The 18441-nt window shown below is 39.7% G+C and overlaps 1 protein-coding gene across 1 annotated transcript in view; it reads left to right on the top strand.

The window, feature by feature from the left end:
• LOC132378994 (cGMP-dependent protein kinase 2) overlaps nt 1-18441 on the top strand; it is a 59117-nt gene that overhangs the window by 22066 nt on the left and 18610 nt on the right. The window contains exons 10-14 of the mRNA XM_059946423.1: nt 2272-2370; nt 5407-5557; nt 6624-6760; nt 15004-15093; nt 16359-16500. Coding sequence (XP_059802406.1) covers nt 2272-2370; nt 5407-5557; nt 6624-6760; nt 15004-15093; nt 16359-16500 — 619 coding nt within the window. The remainder of the gene's footprint in view (nt 1-2271; nt 2371-5406; nt 5558-6623; nt 6761-15003; nt 15094-16358; nt 16501-18441) is intronic.

Below are 18441 nucleotides of genomic sequence, written 5' to 3'. Positions count from 1 at the left end.
AATCCTCCCAGCATGTACTCGCAACTGACCAATGCTCAACCCCCTAATGATCCAAATGAGGCACAATTTCCAATAACTTCCCTATTCACATCGCCCGAAATGCAGTACCTTTGTAGTTGAGATGTCTTATTTTAAAGTATAACACCCAACTATCTATAAACAGCAGTCCCCCTTAATCGAACATTAAATTTCACACTGCCACTCACTTACTAGCTTGTGCGAACAATATTTCACTTCCCATCAACTTTTCAGCCTCTGCCTGTGTCACTGTTAATACAATCGTTAATATTCCAAAAGTTACTAAGTTACACTTCAAGGTGATCAAATATAAATTCAGTGATTACATTGTACTTCAGTAATAGGTGAGAATCAATTTCAATGAATTTGCAGTCACAATAAAAAACATTTTAGCTCGGGGAAATCAGACTTCAAGGTCTTCCCAGAAGCTGCTTTTTGTTGCTGAACAAAGCTGCTGACATTTTAAGTCCTAGACTTCAGTTTGTTCATTCGCAATGTTTTGGTTGTTGCAACTTGCAAATTAGCCTGTGATACTGCACTTGAGGCCAATTTCTAGAACTGAGGAACACAATTTCTCTCACTGTACAGCCTCCTGAACACCAACTAATCCCTGTTAATGTTGTACAGTTGTTATTCCTTCTTACTATAGATGATATAATGCAGAGAATACTGTTTAGCACATTGTGCTGGGGATTTGTACTGAATTTACCATTAATCACATTCTCTTTCCCTTGGCATTGTAAATATTTCCCTTCCAATAGACATCCAATTCTCTTTTGATTATTGCTGTCAAATGTGATTCCTTTGCCTTTTCAGACAGCAGCACTAGAATTTTGTTTTTCAAAGAACAAATGCTACATAGGCTCACTTGTTCCTTGCCAAATTATTTTAAACCATTATCTATCATTTTGCCACTGGAATTAATTCCTCATGATCTGCCCTAACCTTGTCCTCTCCACAGCAAACATTACCAATTTCAAATCAAATGTTTATCTCATAGGAACTGGGAATATTTCATAATTGATACATTTTCAGTTAATCACTGCCAGTGTATTAATTATGAAAGATGCACATTTATGAAAACTCAATTTAAAGGAATATGCAAAGGTCTGTTGATATCAACTACCAAAGCCAATTGGTTGTGAATGATACTTAGAGATCTGGTTTCAAAGTGTCTGATACTGGAACTTATGCCAACTAACCTGATTGGTCTGACATCTGGACCCTCCATTGTATCTAGAAATCATGCTGTGTGGTACTAGAAACAATAAACTTGTTTATTAACTGAAATTTAGCTTGAATATCATAAAATAGATTTCAGTCTCAGCTTCTCGAGTAGTGAAGTTGAATCAAGTTAATAAAGTTGAAGAAATCTCTGTTAAACACTGAATGCAAATAAATTTTGACCGTTTTCTGAACTGGCTTAATTTTGGTTTAATTCAACAAAATGAAATTTATCTACTTCCAATTATATTTAGTGCCTAAAGTATGTAAAACTTTCCTTCCTGTTGCCCTCACCATCCTCATTCCTCTGATTCCTGCCTCTCCTCGTTTCAAACCTGCCCTTCTCCTCCTCTTCCCTTCTCTAGTCCATTCCTTCCACTCCATTAGACCATAAGACCATAAGATATAGGAACAGAATTAGGCCATTCAGCCCATCGAGTCCACTCTGCTGTTCCATCATGGCTGATACTGGATTCCATTCGACCCCATACCTGCCCTCTCACTATATCCCTTGATGCCCCGACTAATCAAGAATCTATCAATTTCGGCTTTAAATATACCCAAAGACTGGGCCTCAACAGCAGTCTGTGGCAGAGTATTCACCGCTCTTTGACTAAAAAAATTCCCCCCTTACTTCTGTTCTAAAAGGCTGCTCCTCAATCCTGACGCTGTGCCCACTAGTTCTGGATACCCCCATCAGAGGAAACATCCTCTCCACATCCAACTTGTCCAGTCCTTTCAACATTCGGTAGGTTTCAATGAGATCCCCCCTGAATTCTTACAAATTCCAGAGAGTACAGGGTCAAAGCTGCCAAACGCTCCTCAAATGTTAACCCCATTCATTCCCAGAAACATCCTCATGAATCTCCTCTGGACTCTCTCCAATAACAATATATCCTTTCTGAGATAAGGAGCCCACTCCCTTGTATCCCCCACTCTCCACTCAACCCAATTTGGTATACCTACTTAAAAGCTTTTCTTAATTATTTTATTGTATTCATCTAAATACATTTTAAAATATGTTCCCAGCATCTTTAACCAGATGGTTGGCACCTATGAAGAACTACAGACCTACCTGAAAGAGTACGTGGAACAGCTCTCCCGCAGTGATGAGAACAGAAACGCAATGTCAGTATCCTCCAAGTGTTATAGTCGTTTCTAATTGAATTATTGCAGCTAGACGGGGGCATTTTTTCTGGTCTACTGTTACATTTTCTGACATATTCATGAAGTCTTCATGTATAATAGAAGAGTGGGTCTCTCAGAGTCAGAAGATGTAGCTTTGTCCTACTTGAGCAATTTGGCACAAACTGTCTTACCCTGCTGGACGTATTGTACAATGGCCAGCATGTGAACAGTGCCATAGTATCACATCTCTCTATCATTCTCCATTCAAGAGCTTGCTTTTCTTTCATGCTTACCTAAATTCAAGTGCTATTTTACAAGCAGTGTGATGTGTTTGAGGGAAAGCATAGTAACGTGCTTAATATGCAGAGTAATATGCATAGTACTGTGCATCAAGTAATATTCTTCACCATGTTCTTCCATCAGTTTGTCTTGCTCCAGATTTCAGCATCTGCAGTCTTTAGAGTCTCCCTCATCTGTGTTTCTGCATTGTGATTTTTCTTCCCGAGTTGATTTCCTTTTGTCTTACAGAATTTGTATGTGAGCTGCATTAATTTTTCATAATAGGATCTAATGCACATTCTGAATAATATTTCCAAACCGTAAATGAACTGAAATGAATCCTTCATCAGGATCACCTGAGATCTATGATGAAGGCACAACCAGAAATGGTGTGTGTGTGTGTGTGTGTGTGTGTGTGTGTGTGTGTGCGCGCCCTGATATTAATTTTCTTGTGGGCATTCACAGTAAACACAAAGAAACACAATTGAATCAGTGAAAAAACACTCACAAGATAGACAAGCAACCAATGTGCAAAAATCAACAAATTGTGGAAATAAAGAATTTTAAAAAACATAGATAATAATAATATGTAAACAACAAATAAGAACGAGATAAATAGTCCTTGAAAGTGAGTTCATAGGATACGGGAACAATTCAGCATTGGGGTGAGTGAAGTTATCAGCTCTGGTTCAAGAGCCTAGTGGTTAAGGGGAAATAACCGTTCCTGAACTTGGTGTGGGTCCTGAGGCTCCTGTACTTTCTTCCTGATAGTAGCAGCCAGAAGAGAGAGTGTTTTGAATGATGGCGGTCTTTGATGGATGCTGCATACCTGCAACAGTGTTCCTTGTAGATGAGCTGAACAGTGAGAAAGACTTTACCCCTAATGCCATGGGCTATATACACTACTTTTTGGTAGGCTTTTCCATTCAAGGGCATTTGTGTTTCTGTACCAGTCCCTGATGCAACCCGTCAGTAAATTCTCCATTGTGCATCTATAGAAGTTTGTCAAAGTTTTAGCTAACATGCTGAATCTTCTACGAAAGTAGAGGCACTGCTGGGCCTTCTTCATTATAGCATTTATGTACTGAATACAAGACAGATCCTCTGAAATGATAATGCTGAGAAATTTAAAGTTGCTAGCCCTCTCCAACTCTGATCCCTTGATGAGGACTTGCTCATGGACCTCTGGTTTCCTCCTTCAGCAGTCAATAATCAGTTCTTTGGTTTTGCTGACAATGAGTAAGACTTCATTGTTTTATTTTAAATTTAAGTTGCTCAAGATTTCCAAAAACTCTTGGGTTTATGATTCCTGTGATAGCTTTTTATAATCAACCTGAATTAATCTCTAGTTATTTAGCTTCACTGTCTCTCTCTCTCCAGGTGTCCAGAAATTATGAGTAGACATTTAACCCGAGGAGCTATGCTAGTCAGCATCTTTAAAATCATCACTTTGGTGATTTAATTGATCATTTTGAATAGGATCACAAATAAAATGCTGAGAGTGTGCTGTGTGCTGACACATCCATTACATCTCCTGGAATTTCCATGTTGATTTTAATTCTGACCAGTGACTGTACTGTAAAAAAGTAACTATCATTCCTATCTCCAGTGACTGACATAATTTGGAGGCAAGTATGCAGTATGGTATGACATAGATTACAGACCACCTTTTTTGGGAAAAGGACAAGGCTTTCACAGAATACCAATCACAAATGCTGGACTTGTATACTTCACATTGACCATGCTGTCAGAAAGGCAGCTCAACTTTCTTCAGGTATCAGGTTAGGAGCTCAATGGGCAACCATACCATAACTTGAAAATACTGCAAATCACTAACACAAGAGGTTCTGCAGATGCTGGAAATCCAGAGCAACACACAGAAAATGTTGGAGGAACTCAGCAGGTCAGGCAGCATCCATGGAAGGGAATAAACAGTCAAAGTTTAGGGCCAAGGCCCTTCATCAGGACTGGAAAGGAAGTCGGAGAAGTACAAGTTGGTAGGTGATAGTTGATACCAGGTGAGGTGAAGATGGGACAGTGGAGGAGGGAATGTGAAGTGAGGAACTGGAAGATCATAGATGGGAAAAGTTAAACAACAAAAGAAGAAGAAATCTGATAGGAGAAGATGGTGAATCATGGGAGAAAAGAAAGGAGTGGCACCGGAAGGAGGTGTTGGGTAGGTAAGGAGGAGAGAAGGGTAAGAGGGAAGCTAGAATAGGGAATGGATAATGAGAGAAGAGGGAAGGGGAGAGAAATTACACGAATTTAGGGAAATTGATGTTCATGTCATCAGATTGAAGGCTACCCAGATGGAATATGAGATATTGCTCCTCCTGAGATTTCAAATACTGCATATTTTTCTCAGGATTTCTTTGCTGTTCTTTTATATATTTATATTTATTATTTTCTCATGGAAACCCAAATCCAAGCGATATGAAAGTGAGGGATGGATTCATGACCCCTACATTCTGAATTTGGAACCATTACCAAAAGCTCTTTTGGATCAACCACATAAATAGTGTTCTACAGATGGAATAAAAATGGGAAAATATATTAATTCTCTCCCATATAGATTTAGGAAATCATTACAAAACCTTTTGGTGTGAATTTATACAGAACATTTGTGGGCAATAGCTGTCTGGAGTTTAATATTGTGGCAACTTGATTGCTTGATGCTTTCTGCAGAGACATGTTTTTTTTGCTTCGTTGTGTCATTCATTACTACCAAGTAAAATCAGATTCCCTTTATTTCCAAAGGCTCCTCACAACTGCACAGCAGGTTTCCTCTGAGTCTGTTGAAGTCACGCGACTGAGGGAAAAGGTGGCCAAGTTTTCGGATACATTCCCTGCCAGACATTTTGAAGTCATTGTGACGCTGGGCATGGGAGGTTTTGGCCGTGTAGATCTGGTAAGTGGGATTGGAAGGAGAGTGATAGAGGACGTTTGAGGACATGGAGGGCATAGTTGTCATATGATGTCTTAATGGTACAGATGAAAGTAAACCAATCAACCAGCTATTGAATTGCTTTTCAGACTTAATATAAACTGATACAACATTGATGGTAACACAGTTACTGGCAGGGATTTTTAATGAAATTTCAATGCAAAATGCTTTGGTGTTGCACTTCACTCTTGAATATGCCAGCTGTAGACGTGTTGCACACATGCCAATCACGAGCTATCACACAAACATAGCTACAGTTTCCTCAGTGCGTGCACAGCTGCTTATGGGTTGTTCCATGTAACCATTCCTTTCCAAACTAAATGCTGTTTGCACAACTGCTCGACAATTTACATAATAAATGTTCATGTTGCAGTTCACAAGCATTAGCTGTAATGTGCCCTCAGTGGCCACTTTATTAGGTACACCTGTATACCTGCTTGCTAATATAAATATATTATCAGCCAATCATGTGGCAGCATCTCAATGCATCAAAGCATGCAGGCATGGTCAAGAGCTTCAGTTGTTCAGACCAAATATCAGAAGGGGAAAGAAATATGATCTGTGACTTTAACTGTGGAATGGTTGTTGGTGCCAGATAGGGTGGTTTAAGTATCACAGTAACTGCTGACCTCCTAGGATTTTCATGCATAACAGTCTCTAGAGTTTACAGAAAATGGTGCAAAAAACAAAAAAATCATCCAGTGAGCAGCTGTTCCATAATGAGAGAGTTCAGCGGAGAATGGCCAGGCTGGTTCAAGCTGACAGGAAGGTGACTAATTCAAATAAGAACGCAATACAACAGTGGTGTGCAGAAGAGTATCTCTGAAAGCACAACACATTGAACCTTGACATGGATGGGCTCCTGTAGCAAAACACAGGTACAGGGGTGACCTAATAAAGTGGCTACTGAGTACATTTTATGATGCATCATACTGACGGTGAGCAAAGAGGATAAGATTATCAGTCCTGTTTTTATGTCTGATACGGCAACTGTAACTGAAATGTGCTGTACAATTTGTTGCCTTTCCAGGTGAAACTGAAGGATGAAGATGTCACCTTTGCCCTGAAATGCATCAAAAAGAAACACATTGTAGATACTCGGCAACAAGAGCACGTCTACTCGGAGAAGAACATTCTGCTTCAGACCAGATCCCAGTTCATTGTAAGGTGAGTGAAGCTTCATTCTCTAGAAGACATTTAGGGTTTGAAGCTAGATGTGTGCACTTTCCAATCATTCTTAAGACTGATTATATCCTGATTCAAGTGTTTATATGTGTGCATGTGCGCTTTGCGTTGGTGTGTGTGTGTGTGTGTGTGTGTGTGTGTGTGTGAAAACTGGTGTGATGTACAGATTGGGAAGATAGGCATGTGTGTGAGTCTACTGATGTGCATACTTTTATATGTACTTGTGAGCGTGCATGTAACTGTGTAAATGCTTATGTAATTATGACTAGGTCATAAACTCTGTTGCTATTTTATTAGGCACCTGGTGTGGTCTTCTGTTACTGTTGCCCATCCACTTCAAAGTTCAAACTGTTGTGTGTACAGGGATGCTCTTCTGCACACCACTGTTGTAACGCGTGGTTAATTGAAATACTGTCGCCTTCCTGTCAGTTTAAACCAGTTTGGCCATTCTTCTCTGACCTCTCTCATTTACAAGGAGTTTTTCTTCCGTCAGAACTGCCACTCACTGGATGTTTTTGTTTTTTGCATTTCTTCCCCATTCTGATGTTTGGTCTGAATAACAACTAAACCTTTTGACCATATCTGCGTGCTTTTATGCATTGAGTTCTGCTACGTGATTGGCTGATAAGATATTTGCATTGAGTAACAGGTGTACCTAATAGTGTGACTGAGAGTAGGCACTTTTTCCAGCCATTTTCAAGTGTGTGTGTGTGTGTGTGTGTACATACTGGTGTTCATTGTTAGATTAGTAATGTTGGCCTGAATATGAGTGCATTGATATATGTAAAGTTATATTTACCAGTGTAAATGTTACGATTTGGTTAAATGCTTGTGTACTTGTGTGCACATGTTTGTTTAGGTGTTTATACAAGTTTGTATGCTTGTGTATTTCACTGTGTAATTGTGTAAGTGTTCATAAATGAGTATGCAAATGCATGTTGGTGTCATGCAAGTACTGTATGTATCTGTTTATAAGTGTTTTTCTTTTTGACCTTTTAAAATTTGCACATACCGTGATTGTGCATATATAAATATGTATGGAGTTATATGTGTGCAGGTGTCTGTACAAATGAGTCCAAATCTATTTCAGTGTGTATGGACTTCCAGCTGTGGTTATTGAGTTAACAACTGAAGTCCAGTCTTATTCAGGTTTGACCGTGATTATGCTTTTGCTAAAATGGTAATCAGACGTGTGTGAATAAGACATTGTATTTGATGATTTGTTTTGCAACAATATATCGGAATTTATTTCTTCTCATTAAAGTGGTCCCCCACCTCTTTTGTTTGCTAGACTAGGAGGTGGATGCATGGCGGATTATCAACATTGAGCTCACTTTCATTACGTTCGCTAATGTCCAGACTGAATTTGATAAATCTGGCTGCCTGATCTCTCCTCTAACATGCCTCTATGGCTTTAGCTCCTTCCTTGGCCTTTAATTAATTTCTCCCTGCACAAACCTTCCAAGGTGAAAATGGTCAGAGTTGCCTTATGAAAGTGAGACTCAGCTTCTGGCATTCATGTGCCCAGCACTCCTGCTGTTTTGTGCCTTCAACTTGTCAAAGCTTCGACCAAATCTGAAGCACATGTCATTTTCAGATGTCATCAGAAAATCTGAACATTTATGATCAAAATGAATTGTTATGTCAGATCAGTGACTTGCAATGGGTTATGTAACAAAGATAATAAACCCTTCTGCTCCAGCTGCCCATCGAAGAACACACAGGAGTCTTTTATCAAAAAATAAGTTAGAATAACTTAAAAATAATAGGTAATGCTGCAAAGTATGTCATAAATGCCAATGATTCTGGAACGATAAGCACTGTTTTATAATGATTTATTTTATTTTGTATACTACTGATACACAGATAGTGTAATATCCACAGATGGATAGTATAAAAATAAACTGAGGTTTTCGAAATCAAATCAAAGAAAGAATGAGTAGGCTTTTACAAAGCATCTACCATTGTTTCAAAATATTGCAACTCATCATAATGTCATAGAACACTACAGCACAAAACAGTCCCTTCAGCCCATCTAGTCTGTGTAGAACCATTATTCTGCATAGTCACACCGGCCTGCAACCAGACCATAGCTGTTCATATCCCTCCATTAAATGTTGAGATCGAACCCGCATCCACTATTTCCACTGGCAGCTCATTCCACACTCTCATCACCCTCTGAGTGAAGAAGTTCCCCTTTGTGTTCCCTGTAAACATTTCACCTTTCACCCTTAACTCATGGCCTCTAGTTCTAGTCTCACCCAACCTCAGTGTTAAAAGCTTGCTTGTGTTTACTCTACACTCCTCGAGGCAATAGCTAATAAATGTACTACTTTTACAAAGTAAAAGTAGGAAAAGTGGCAGACAATTTTCAAGCTCACATGAAGGAGACACTTAGATAAGTCAAGATACAATCAGCAAAGGGTTGTGTCAGAATTGGCAGGTTTGTCATTAGTTGAAATCAGCAGACAAGGTCTCCTGTACCATCTTGAATTCAGAAGATCTCATTGCAATATATATAAAATTCATAAAGGACTTAAATGGGTAGATGCAAAGTAAGTATCCCATCCCCTCTCACCTGAAATCCTAGAACCAAGAATCACATTCTCAAAGTTAAAGCTGAGCCATACAGGATAGAGTTAAGAGGAAAGTTTTTCACCTGAGGGCAAATAGTCTTTGAAGTTTTCTATCCAAGAGACAGTGGTCAACACATCTTTAGAAATTAATTGCAGCATGGTGCATGAGTTTAGTGTAGGAAAGCTGATATAAAAGATCCTGCCATAATCTTATTCAGTGGTGGGTAGGCTTGTGTGCTGAATGGTCTACTCTTATTTCTACTTCCTCCTATATTAATCTGATCTTCTGTTGGTTGTGGGATAAATATTAGCTTTAATTTTGGGGGGTAATTGCAAACATAGAACCTCTCATCCAAATAGGAAGTTAGTTCCTGATGTTTCACCTGAATTACTACACCTCTGGCAGCACAACACACCCTCGACATTGCTCTGGAATAAGTGTGTAAAATGTTGTGCTCAAGACTTTGGAATGGGATTTGAACCTGCAAACTCCAGATTGCACATTAGAGGAAGTTTATAGGGTTGAAAGTAATATAGTAATTTCAGAATTAGGAAGGCAAGAATGAGGGTTTGGAATTGCAGGAAAATATTTTCAGCTCTCATTTGGGATAAGGTCACTGAACATCATGGAAATGTCATTCACCATTATCTTGAAGAGCAGCAGTTCAGACATGATTCCTTTGCTCTCATTTATTACATCTTACATCTTTGCTCTTCTCTATAGTCCTTCAGGATTGCAATGCTCTGTGATCAAGCTCTGATTCTGTAATCCTCTTTGTTCCTTTTCACTGTGTCATTCCAGTGTTCTAACTGGGGTTGGGCTTGGCATTAGCAGGTATTTAGCTTGTGCTAATACAGTGCAGGAAGAATGGAAAAAGATTTCCAGGATTTTCTGCGAGTATTCTGTAAATAAATCTGAAATGACCTTAGCATAAGAATCAGAATCAGGTCCAATGCCATTGACATGAAGTGCTTTGAGAGACTTGTGCTCTCACACATTAAGGCTACAATCCCACCTGATCTGGACAGACACCAGTTTGCCTACCGGGCAAACCGCTCCACAGAGGATGCAATCACAACAGCCCTCCGTATTGCTCTGACTCACTTGGAGGAGTCGAACACTTATGTGAGGATGTTATTTGTGGACTCCAGTTCTGCATTTGACACAGTCAACCCCCATTAACTGGTCAGAAATCTGAACACTCTTGGCCTTGGTTCCTCCCTGTGCTCGTGGGCCATGGACTTTCTCACAGACCGAGCACAGCAAGTCAGAGTTGGTAAGCACACCTCCATCACCCTCATCTTAAAAACAGGCACCCCGCAGGGCTGTGCACTGAGCCCTATGCTCTACACACTCTTCACACATAATTGAACCCCCATCTACACCTCCAACTCCATAATTAAATTTGCAGATGATACCACAGTGGTTGGCCTGATCTTGGATGAGAATGAAACAGCCTACAGGCTCAAGGTGGATCATCGAACGGAGTGGTGTAAGGACAACAACCTGGTCCTTAACACTTCTAAAACAAAAGAGATGATCATTGACTTCAGGAGATCAAAGGACAGAGTACTGTACACACCCCCTCCCTAAACATGGAGAGGTAGTGGAAAGTGTGGAAAATCTAAAGTTCCTTGGAGTTATGTTGTTAAAACAGCTGACATGCACCACCAACACCTCGCTGGTTGTAAAAAAAGGCACAACAAAGACTCTTCTAACTCAGAAAGCTGAAACAGGCCATACTCCCACAAAAGCTGTTGCTTCACTTCTACAGAAGCACAATTGTAACCATCCTGACCAACAGTGCCACAGTGTGGTATGCCAGCTGCACAGCCGCTGAGTGACAAGACCTGCATCGTGTGGTGAAGGCGGCCCAGTGAATTGTCAGGATGGAGCTCCCAGAACTGGACACCATCTTTTCCAGCAGACTCAAGAGGAAAGCAATCAGCATAACCAGAGACACCACACAGCCCGGCCACTCCCTGTTAGACCCGCTGCCATCCAGCAAAAGGTGCAGGACACTAAAAGCCAGAACAAGTAGACTGAGGAACAGCTTCTACCCCAGAGCTGTGGCCTCCATCACACCACTCCCACAGAACAATGACTGAAACTATCAGCACACACATGCACTCACAAGGACTCAAATACTTACACTAACGGCTCTTTGTGCATTACTGTGATATTCTGGTGCTGCTGCAACTTATTTTCTGCTACTTATCTATTTAATACTGCTTTTCTATTACTGTCTTGTTTTTATCTACCACTTTGTTTAATTGTGTGAGAGGAAGCCAAACTGAGTTTCATTGTATCTATGTATAATGACAATAAAGATCATTCATTCATTCATTCATTCAAAAAAAAAAGACATAAATGGCAAAATTGTGGCAACAACAGAGCGAAGGCATTACAAATTACTGTAAGTCACAATAAAAAATAAATACTTAAGTAGTACAAAAGAGAAATAACCTTGTAGTGTTCATAGGTTCATGAATCATTCAGAAATCTGATGGCAGAGGAGAAGATGCTTTTCCTAAAATGTTGAGATTGGATCATCAAGATCCTGTATCTTTGCTTGAAGGTAGTAGTAAGGAAAGGGCATGTCATGGTTGATGAGGCTCCTTACCATCCTCAGGAAGGATGCCGCCTTCCTGAGGGACCATTTTTGGAATGTATCCTCAATGTTGGGGAGGATAGTGCTCATGATGGAGCTGGTTGAGTCCTACAAATCTCTGAAGCTTCTTCCAATCCTGAGCATCTCCATACCAGAAAATTTCAATAGAAATTTGCTGAAGTTTCTAATGAAATGCCAAATCTCCTCAAATTCCTTATGAAGTATATTTCTTGCGTGCTTTTGTTATGATCACCATCACATCATGAAATCTAGTGCAAATGAATTTTTGAGGTAACTTAAAGATTTATTCTTCTTCATCAGTTCCTTGAACTCAAGGATAATTTGCTTCCAGTTTGGTTCTGTGGGTTCTGAAGAGACTGATGAAGCCAATGTGAGAACCACAGGCTTCTACAGATGGGCCAGATGGTGGTTGACAGAGTGACTGGCTGGGGTGTTGAGTGATGTGTGTTCCCTCTGCCACTTATGCAGAGCTTCAGTGTACTTCTGTTACATGGCTCTAGATAAAAATACTGAATTTACAAACTCTTAACATATTTGAATGAGCTCAAGAATTGACACAGGTCTCACTGTCAAACAGCCGTCATCAGATAATAATAAACCTCAAAGGCTTAAGATCCTTTGCATAAATAAACACAATCTAAATCAACTATATAAAAGTAATTAACATCATTATTCTGTACTGTAATAGCACATCTTTAACAAGCTTAGTTGATAGAATAGGAAATTTCAATCTAGTATATTACTTTCTTGGCAAAATTCAAAGTAGATCTATTATGTTTCTGCTATTAATAAATAAACCTAATTATTATAAACAACCTCTCAGAGTCTGTTTTGATTAATATTGTATGTTTCATCATGATCTTTCTTGTTTTTTTGTTTACTTCATCTGCTCCACAATACAATTTCTCCTTCATAACCTTCCACTTCAGATCAAAAACATTGAACTTGGGGCGGCATAAAGAGCAAAACACTAATGACCATTTACATGGTCAAGCCAGGCAGTACAGCACAGAGACTAACTCATATTTCAGTCTTAATTGGGAGATTCAGCAGGCACTTGAGAATCAAAGGAACTCGAATAAAAACCATGATTAACTCACTCAGGCAGAGGTGGAAATTAGAATGAATTTTCTGGGAGATTACTCTAATAAACCTCTAAAATTTACCAAGACTTCATTACAAGTTAGCCTTCTGGCTAAATTGCCATTCTCTTTTCAGTATTCTTTATCTTTTCTCCATTCTTTATCTTAATTCAGCCATTGCATTGTGATAGAAAACAAATTCATGGTTTGGTTTCAATTGGTAGTTTTCCTTTTGATTAAAACCATATCACCCAGAAAGTAATTAATCTCATGAGGGAGAGGAGAGATTGGATAAGCAGAAAGCAAAGCAGATGGTGTTGGAGATAAGAATACTATTCTCACAAAAATGAACAACAACCTCCATACATTTATCACCTTTAGCAAGGTGAAACAACCTATGTATAATATGTATAAAGAATATACTAAAAGTCAATATGTATAAAGAAAAAAACTGCAGATGTAATAAATCCAAAACAAGAATAGATAATACTCAAAAATTTAATTAGGCCAGGCAGCATCTGTGGAGGAAGTAACGATGTTAGTTTTAGGTTAGTAACCATTTATCGGAACTCCTATTTCTAAATCTGAAATAGTGAATATTTCTTTCTTCACAAACGCTGCCTGACCTGCCAAAGGCTACAGAATCATTTATTAGAGAAAATAACAGAATGCATAGTGAAAGTAGAAGGTATTAAAAGTGAAAAGAAAAGCAGAGGTGTGGAGAGGTTTAGCAAAGAAATTACAGATCCTGGAGTCTTTGCAATTGAAGGCAGAACCGTGAGATGTCCACTCAATGGCCATTTTATTTGGTACAGGAGGTATCTAATAAAATAACAACTGAGTGTATGTTTGTTGTCTTCTGCTGCTGTAGGCTATCCACTTCAAGTTTCATTGTGAGTTCAGAGGTGCTCTTCGACATACCACTATTGTGGCACATGGTTGCTTGAGTTACTGTTGCCTTCCTGTCAGCTTGAACCAGTCTGGCCATTCTCTTCTAATCTCTCATTAACAAAGTGTTTTTGCCGCATAACTGCCACTCACTGGATTTTTTGTTGTTTGCTGCACCAACCTCTGTAAACTCTAGAGACAGGAAGATCTCAGATCAGCAATTTCTGAGATACTCAAACCACCCTGTCTGGCACCAACAATCATTCCATAGTCAGAGTCACTTAGATCACATTTCTTCCCCATTCTGATGTTTGGTCTGCACAACAACTCAAGCTCTTGACCATGTCAGTATGCTTTTATGCACTGAGTTACGTGCCACATGATTGGCTGATTAGATATTTGCATTAACAAACAGGTTTAACGGTGTACCTAATAAAGTGGCCACTGAGTGTATTTACACACTTAGTTGTGTAAAGCATATTGTGATCCTTCTTAGCTGCTGTTTTTCTACTTAGTTAAGGTTTGGACAAAGAATTTTCCTTGCCGACTCCATCTCACACACAATGTTATTCCCATCTGGTGAGTGGGAATTTTCGATTCCTATATTCATTGTTCCCAACAGCTTCCCCTCAGCATCTTTATGATGTCTGTAGAAACAAGCAATCTGCAAGAGGAATTCAACAGCTGAAACAGCATCTGTGGGAGGAAAGGAATTGTCAAAGCTTTGGTTTGAAAACCTGCATCAGGACCCACTGAAAGGTCCAACAGTTTGTTTGTTCTGACAGTTTAATTTCCTGAGCTTGTTTCTCAGTTTGTAACCCAAACTCTACAAGAGCCAAGGAGAGGAAAAAGGAGAAGGCAGAATGTAGCACCCCCAGTTTCAAATCTAAGGGACTGCCCTGAAGGAATCATTTGCCATTTCTCACCACTCAACAAGAAGTTAAACTAATAATTTGACATATGGAGAAAAGAATAAGTTCTCTTGCAAGCCTCTTGCAAAAATAAAAGGTGAAAATATCTAAAGATGATCTTATTTTCACTTGTAGATTGTACCGAACTTTTCGAGATTCCAAGTACGTGTACCTGCTTCTGGAGGCATGTCTGGGAGGAGAGCTGTGGAGCGTCCTACGTGACATGTGAGTGTAGGTCATTTTTATGTTCCCTGATTGAATGCACTTACAACAGTTCACGTCTGTCCAATACATACCACTGTATAGAAACATAATGTATATTTGATACACATGGCAAAGGTTACAGAGAATTAGAATACAAAGGTAACAAGCTAGATGTCAGTTGTACATAGTCATTGTCTTACTATGGATCTGACAACCTCACCTGGTCTATTGGCCTTAAAAAAAATGTAAGTAGTAAGTAATGGGAATATTTAGTAGGTCAGGCAGCATCTCTGTAAAGGGAAACAGCTTTGGCTTACAGGTTTTTTCCACACTGCCCAGCATTGCACCTATTAAACCTTAGCCTAACCACAGGACATTTACAATGACCAATTAGCCTAATAACCAGTACATCTTTGGACTGTGGGAGAGAACTGGAGCACCTGGAGGAAATGCACACACTCACAGGAATGACATACAAACTTTTTACTGATAGTTCCAGAGTTGAACTCTGAACTCTGATGCCCGAGACGTAATAGCATCATGCTAACTGCTGGGTTTCCATGGTGCCTGATCTCTAACGTGTAGAAAGGCTGCGACACAGATTCACCACAGAGGTCTGAAGATATTTCTTTCAGGGAGACTTTTATACAATTCCTTTCATTCCTTTGAAGATCGACAGATTATCTTTAAAATGATTAAGTGATTTGTTAGCAGTGGTGAACAACGATTTCCTCCAGTGGAGAAAGAAGCCTAAAGGGGAACATAACCTTACAATTAGAGCCATGTCATTCAGAAGTGATTTCATAGAAATGGCAATGAAAAGCTCCCACAAGGTGTTAAGATATAGAGAGATGGTAACAACCATTCAGCACTGTTATATTGCAGATTGGGAATTACAAGGTGAAAAGATTTCCTTGAAACTCATTCAGGGTATTAAATCCCAATCACAATGCCAAATGAAGGGAATACCAGTGCGTGTTCACTATTGTATAAATAAAAACAAATATCCGCATTGAAATTGGACTCTGAGCTAATACTGACAGTGAATGGACAAAGTGCTGGATGGATTCTTTCCCCTGACTGACTGATCCTCCCAAACCATCCGGAGGTGATCGGTTTTTCCAAGTCCACATTATGACAATGGTAACAATGGCAGCTGCTGCCACAGCAATGTATTTATGCAGTGCCTTAATAGGTTGTAGCCTCCAATTAGAACATATCAGGCAGAAGGGAGAAAACAGATCCCCTTTCCTTTAGGGGTGCTCAGTCTGTGCTTCTGTTTGCAGGTGTTGCTTTAATGAACCAACAGCCAAGTTTTGTGTTGGATGTGTGGTAGAGGCTTTTGATTACCTGCACAACAGAGGAATCGTCTACAGGGATCTCAAGCCTGAGAACTTGCTGCTGGACGCAGATGGATATGTGAAGATGGTATGTGCTGCCCTGGGGGAAGCCTGAATCTCACTTTTGTACTCATGTCCATGCAGAAACAACTTCCTTCAGTCACTGGACAAAGTCCTTATTGATATATAACTTTCACTGGCATGTGAGGATGCAAGTGGTTGCCCTGGTTATGGCTGGTACTGAGGAGTGGGGGAGGAGCATTCCACCACCCCTGGGGCACCTTACCTTGGCTGAAGCAGGAGACAGTGGTGGATTTGGGGGGATTTCTCTGGAAATTGGAGCTAGTATTACTGATATATGTCTTAATAAAATAGTTTAGCAGGTCACTCATTTCAACTTGCATATGTTTATGTTTATGATACACGTGGACCTTCACAGCCAGCCAACACATCCTTCCGTTCCTTTGTGCCTCGTGTGTTTATATACTGTAGATTCCCCTTAAAGTTTGCCCAGAAATGTTTTACCTTTCGAGGACAGTATTTCTGGATGGTACTAAAATGTTGAACTGTACAATGTAGCATTTATTGTCTGGGTTGTTACACATTTGTCATTCGGCCCTCTCGAACAGAGATTAAAGGCAGTGTGGTGCTATTCTGAAGACAAAAATGGGAGTTACTGCCTATCTTCTGGTCACGAGTTACAACTGCCCGAATTTCTAAAACAGGTGAACTTCCCATTAACACATCTCTCTTCTGGGGACTTATTGTGCAACTGCAACAGTGATCATACTTCTGTTGCTTATGAAACAGTTTAGAACATCTGAAAAGGATGAAGAAAGCGATTTTTAAACTTCCATGTGATTTGGATATATTGTCTCCTGTCGGGTTTCTGCTTTTTATAGTGTCAAACTCAACTGTGATGTCTTTTCTAGGGACTCTTGTTCTGCTGTCCTCGGGGGTCTGACCAGAACCCAGCAGCAGTGACTTACTAATGTTCCAACACCCATAAGCAGTACTAAATGCATAGAGGTTTGAGGTTTAATACTGGATTCACCCCATGCTTTGAAGAACCATTCATTCCAAAGCAGTCAAATAATGCTTCCTACTGCCAAGCTGTGTAGGCAGTGATCTGACCAGAGACTTTGTTTTTAATGAAAATCCTTAACATCGTTGTGAGAGAAACACAGAACCTCTCATCATGAAAAAAAATGCAGAGGGTGCATTTTCAAACTGCAGAATGTGCAAAAATTCTTCTTTAATCTCTAGAGTGTCTTTGTTTCTTGGTAAATAAAATAGAATCTATTTGCCAGAAAAGGGGGGGTGGGCAATAACCCGGCAACACACATTTAAAATCATTGGCTGAAAGACCTGATGAGAGAGGAGAAAACAAAGTCTTTAATGCAGTTAGTAATTGCGATTTGGAATACTCTGACTGAGTAGGAAGTGGAAGCAGATTCCACTTGAACTTTCAGAAAGTGAATTAGATAAACACTCATAAAGGAAATATTTGTAGTACTGTAGAAAAAGAGTACAATTAGTCATACAGCTTTTTCAAAGAGAGGTAGCATTGACATAAAGAGATGAATGGCTTTCTGTTCTATATCATTCTACACATTTTTGATGTTGTATTGCACATCAGCAAAAAGCAAACTGCTGGAAGAACTCAGTGGGTCAATCAGTATCTGTGGAGGTAAAGGGATGGTCAAGATTTCGATTGATATTCTACATCAGGTCTGAGAGTCCAGAGTGAAGGTAACCAGCATCTTCCAGAAGGACTAGTGAGGCAGGGGCTAGTAGGTGAAAGATGGAACCAGATGATGGCAGATGGGAAAGGTGAGGGGGGGTGCGTAGTTAAGAGTGCTGAGACAAGACACAAGACACAACATAAGAAAAAAATATAGGCAGATGGAGCCAAGAGGAGCCACGAGAAGGAAGAGCTAGAGGCTGGTAGATGATTGGTGGAAACAGAAAAGAGAGGGATAATAGCAAATGGATGGGGGAAGGATATGTCTAGTTAATGGGCAAAGTG

This window comes from Hypanus sabinus, chromosome 21, assembly GCF_030144855.1.
Source record: "Hypanus sabinus isolate sHypSab1 chromosome 21, sHypSab1.hap1, whole genome shotgun sequence".
Taxonomy (NCBI): Eukaryota; Metazoa; Chordata; class Chondrichthyes; order Myliobatiformes; family Dasyatidae; genus Hypanus; species Hypanus sabinus.
Note: the sequence above shows the minus strand (reverse complement) of the source record. Positions and strands in the feature narration are given on the sequence as shown.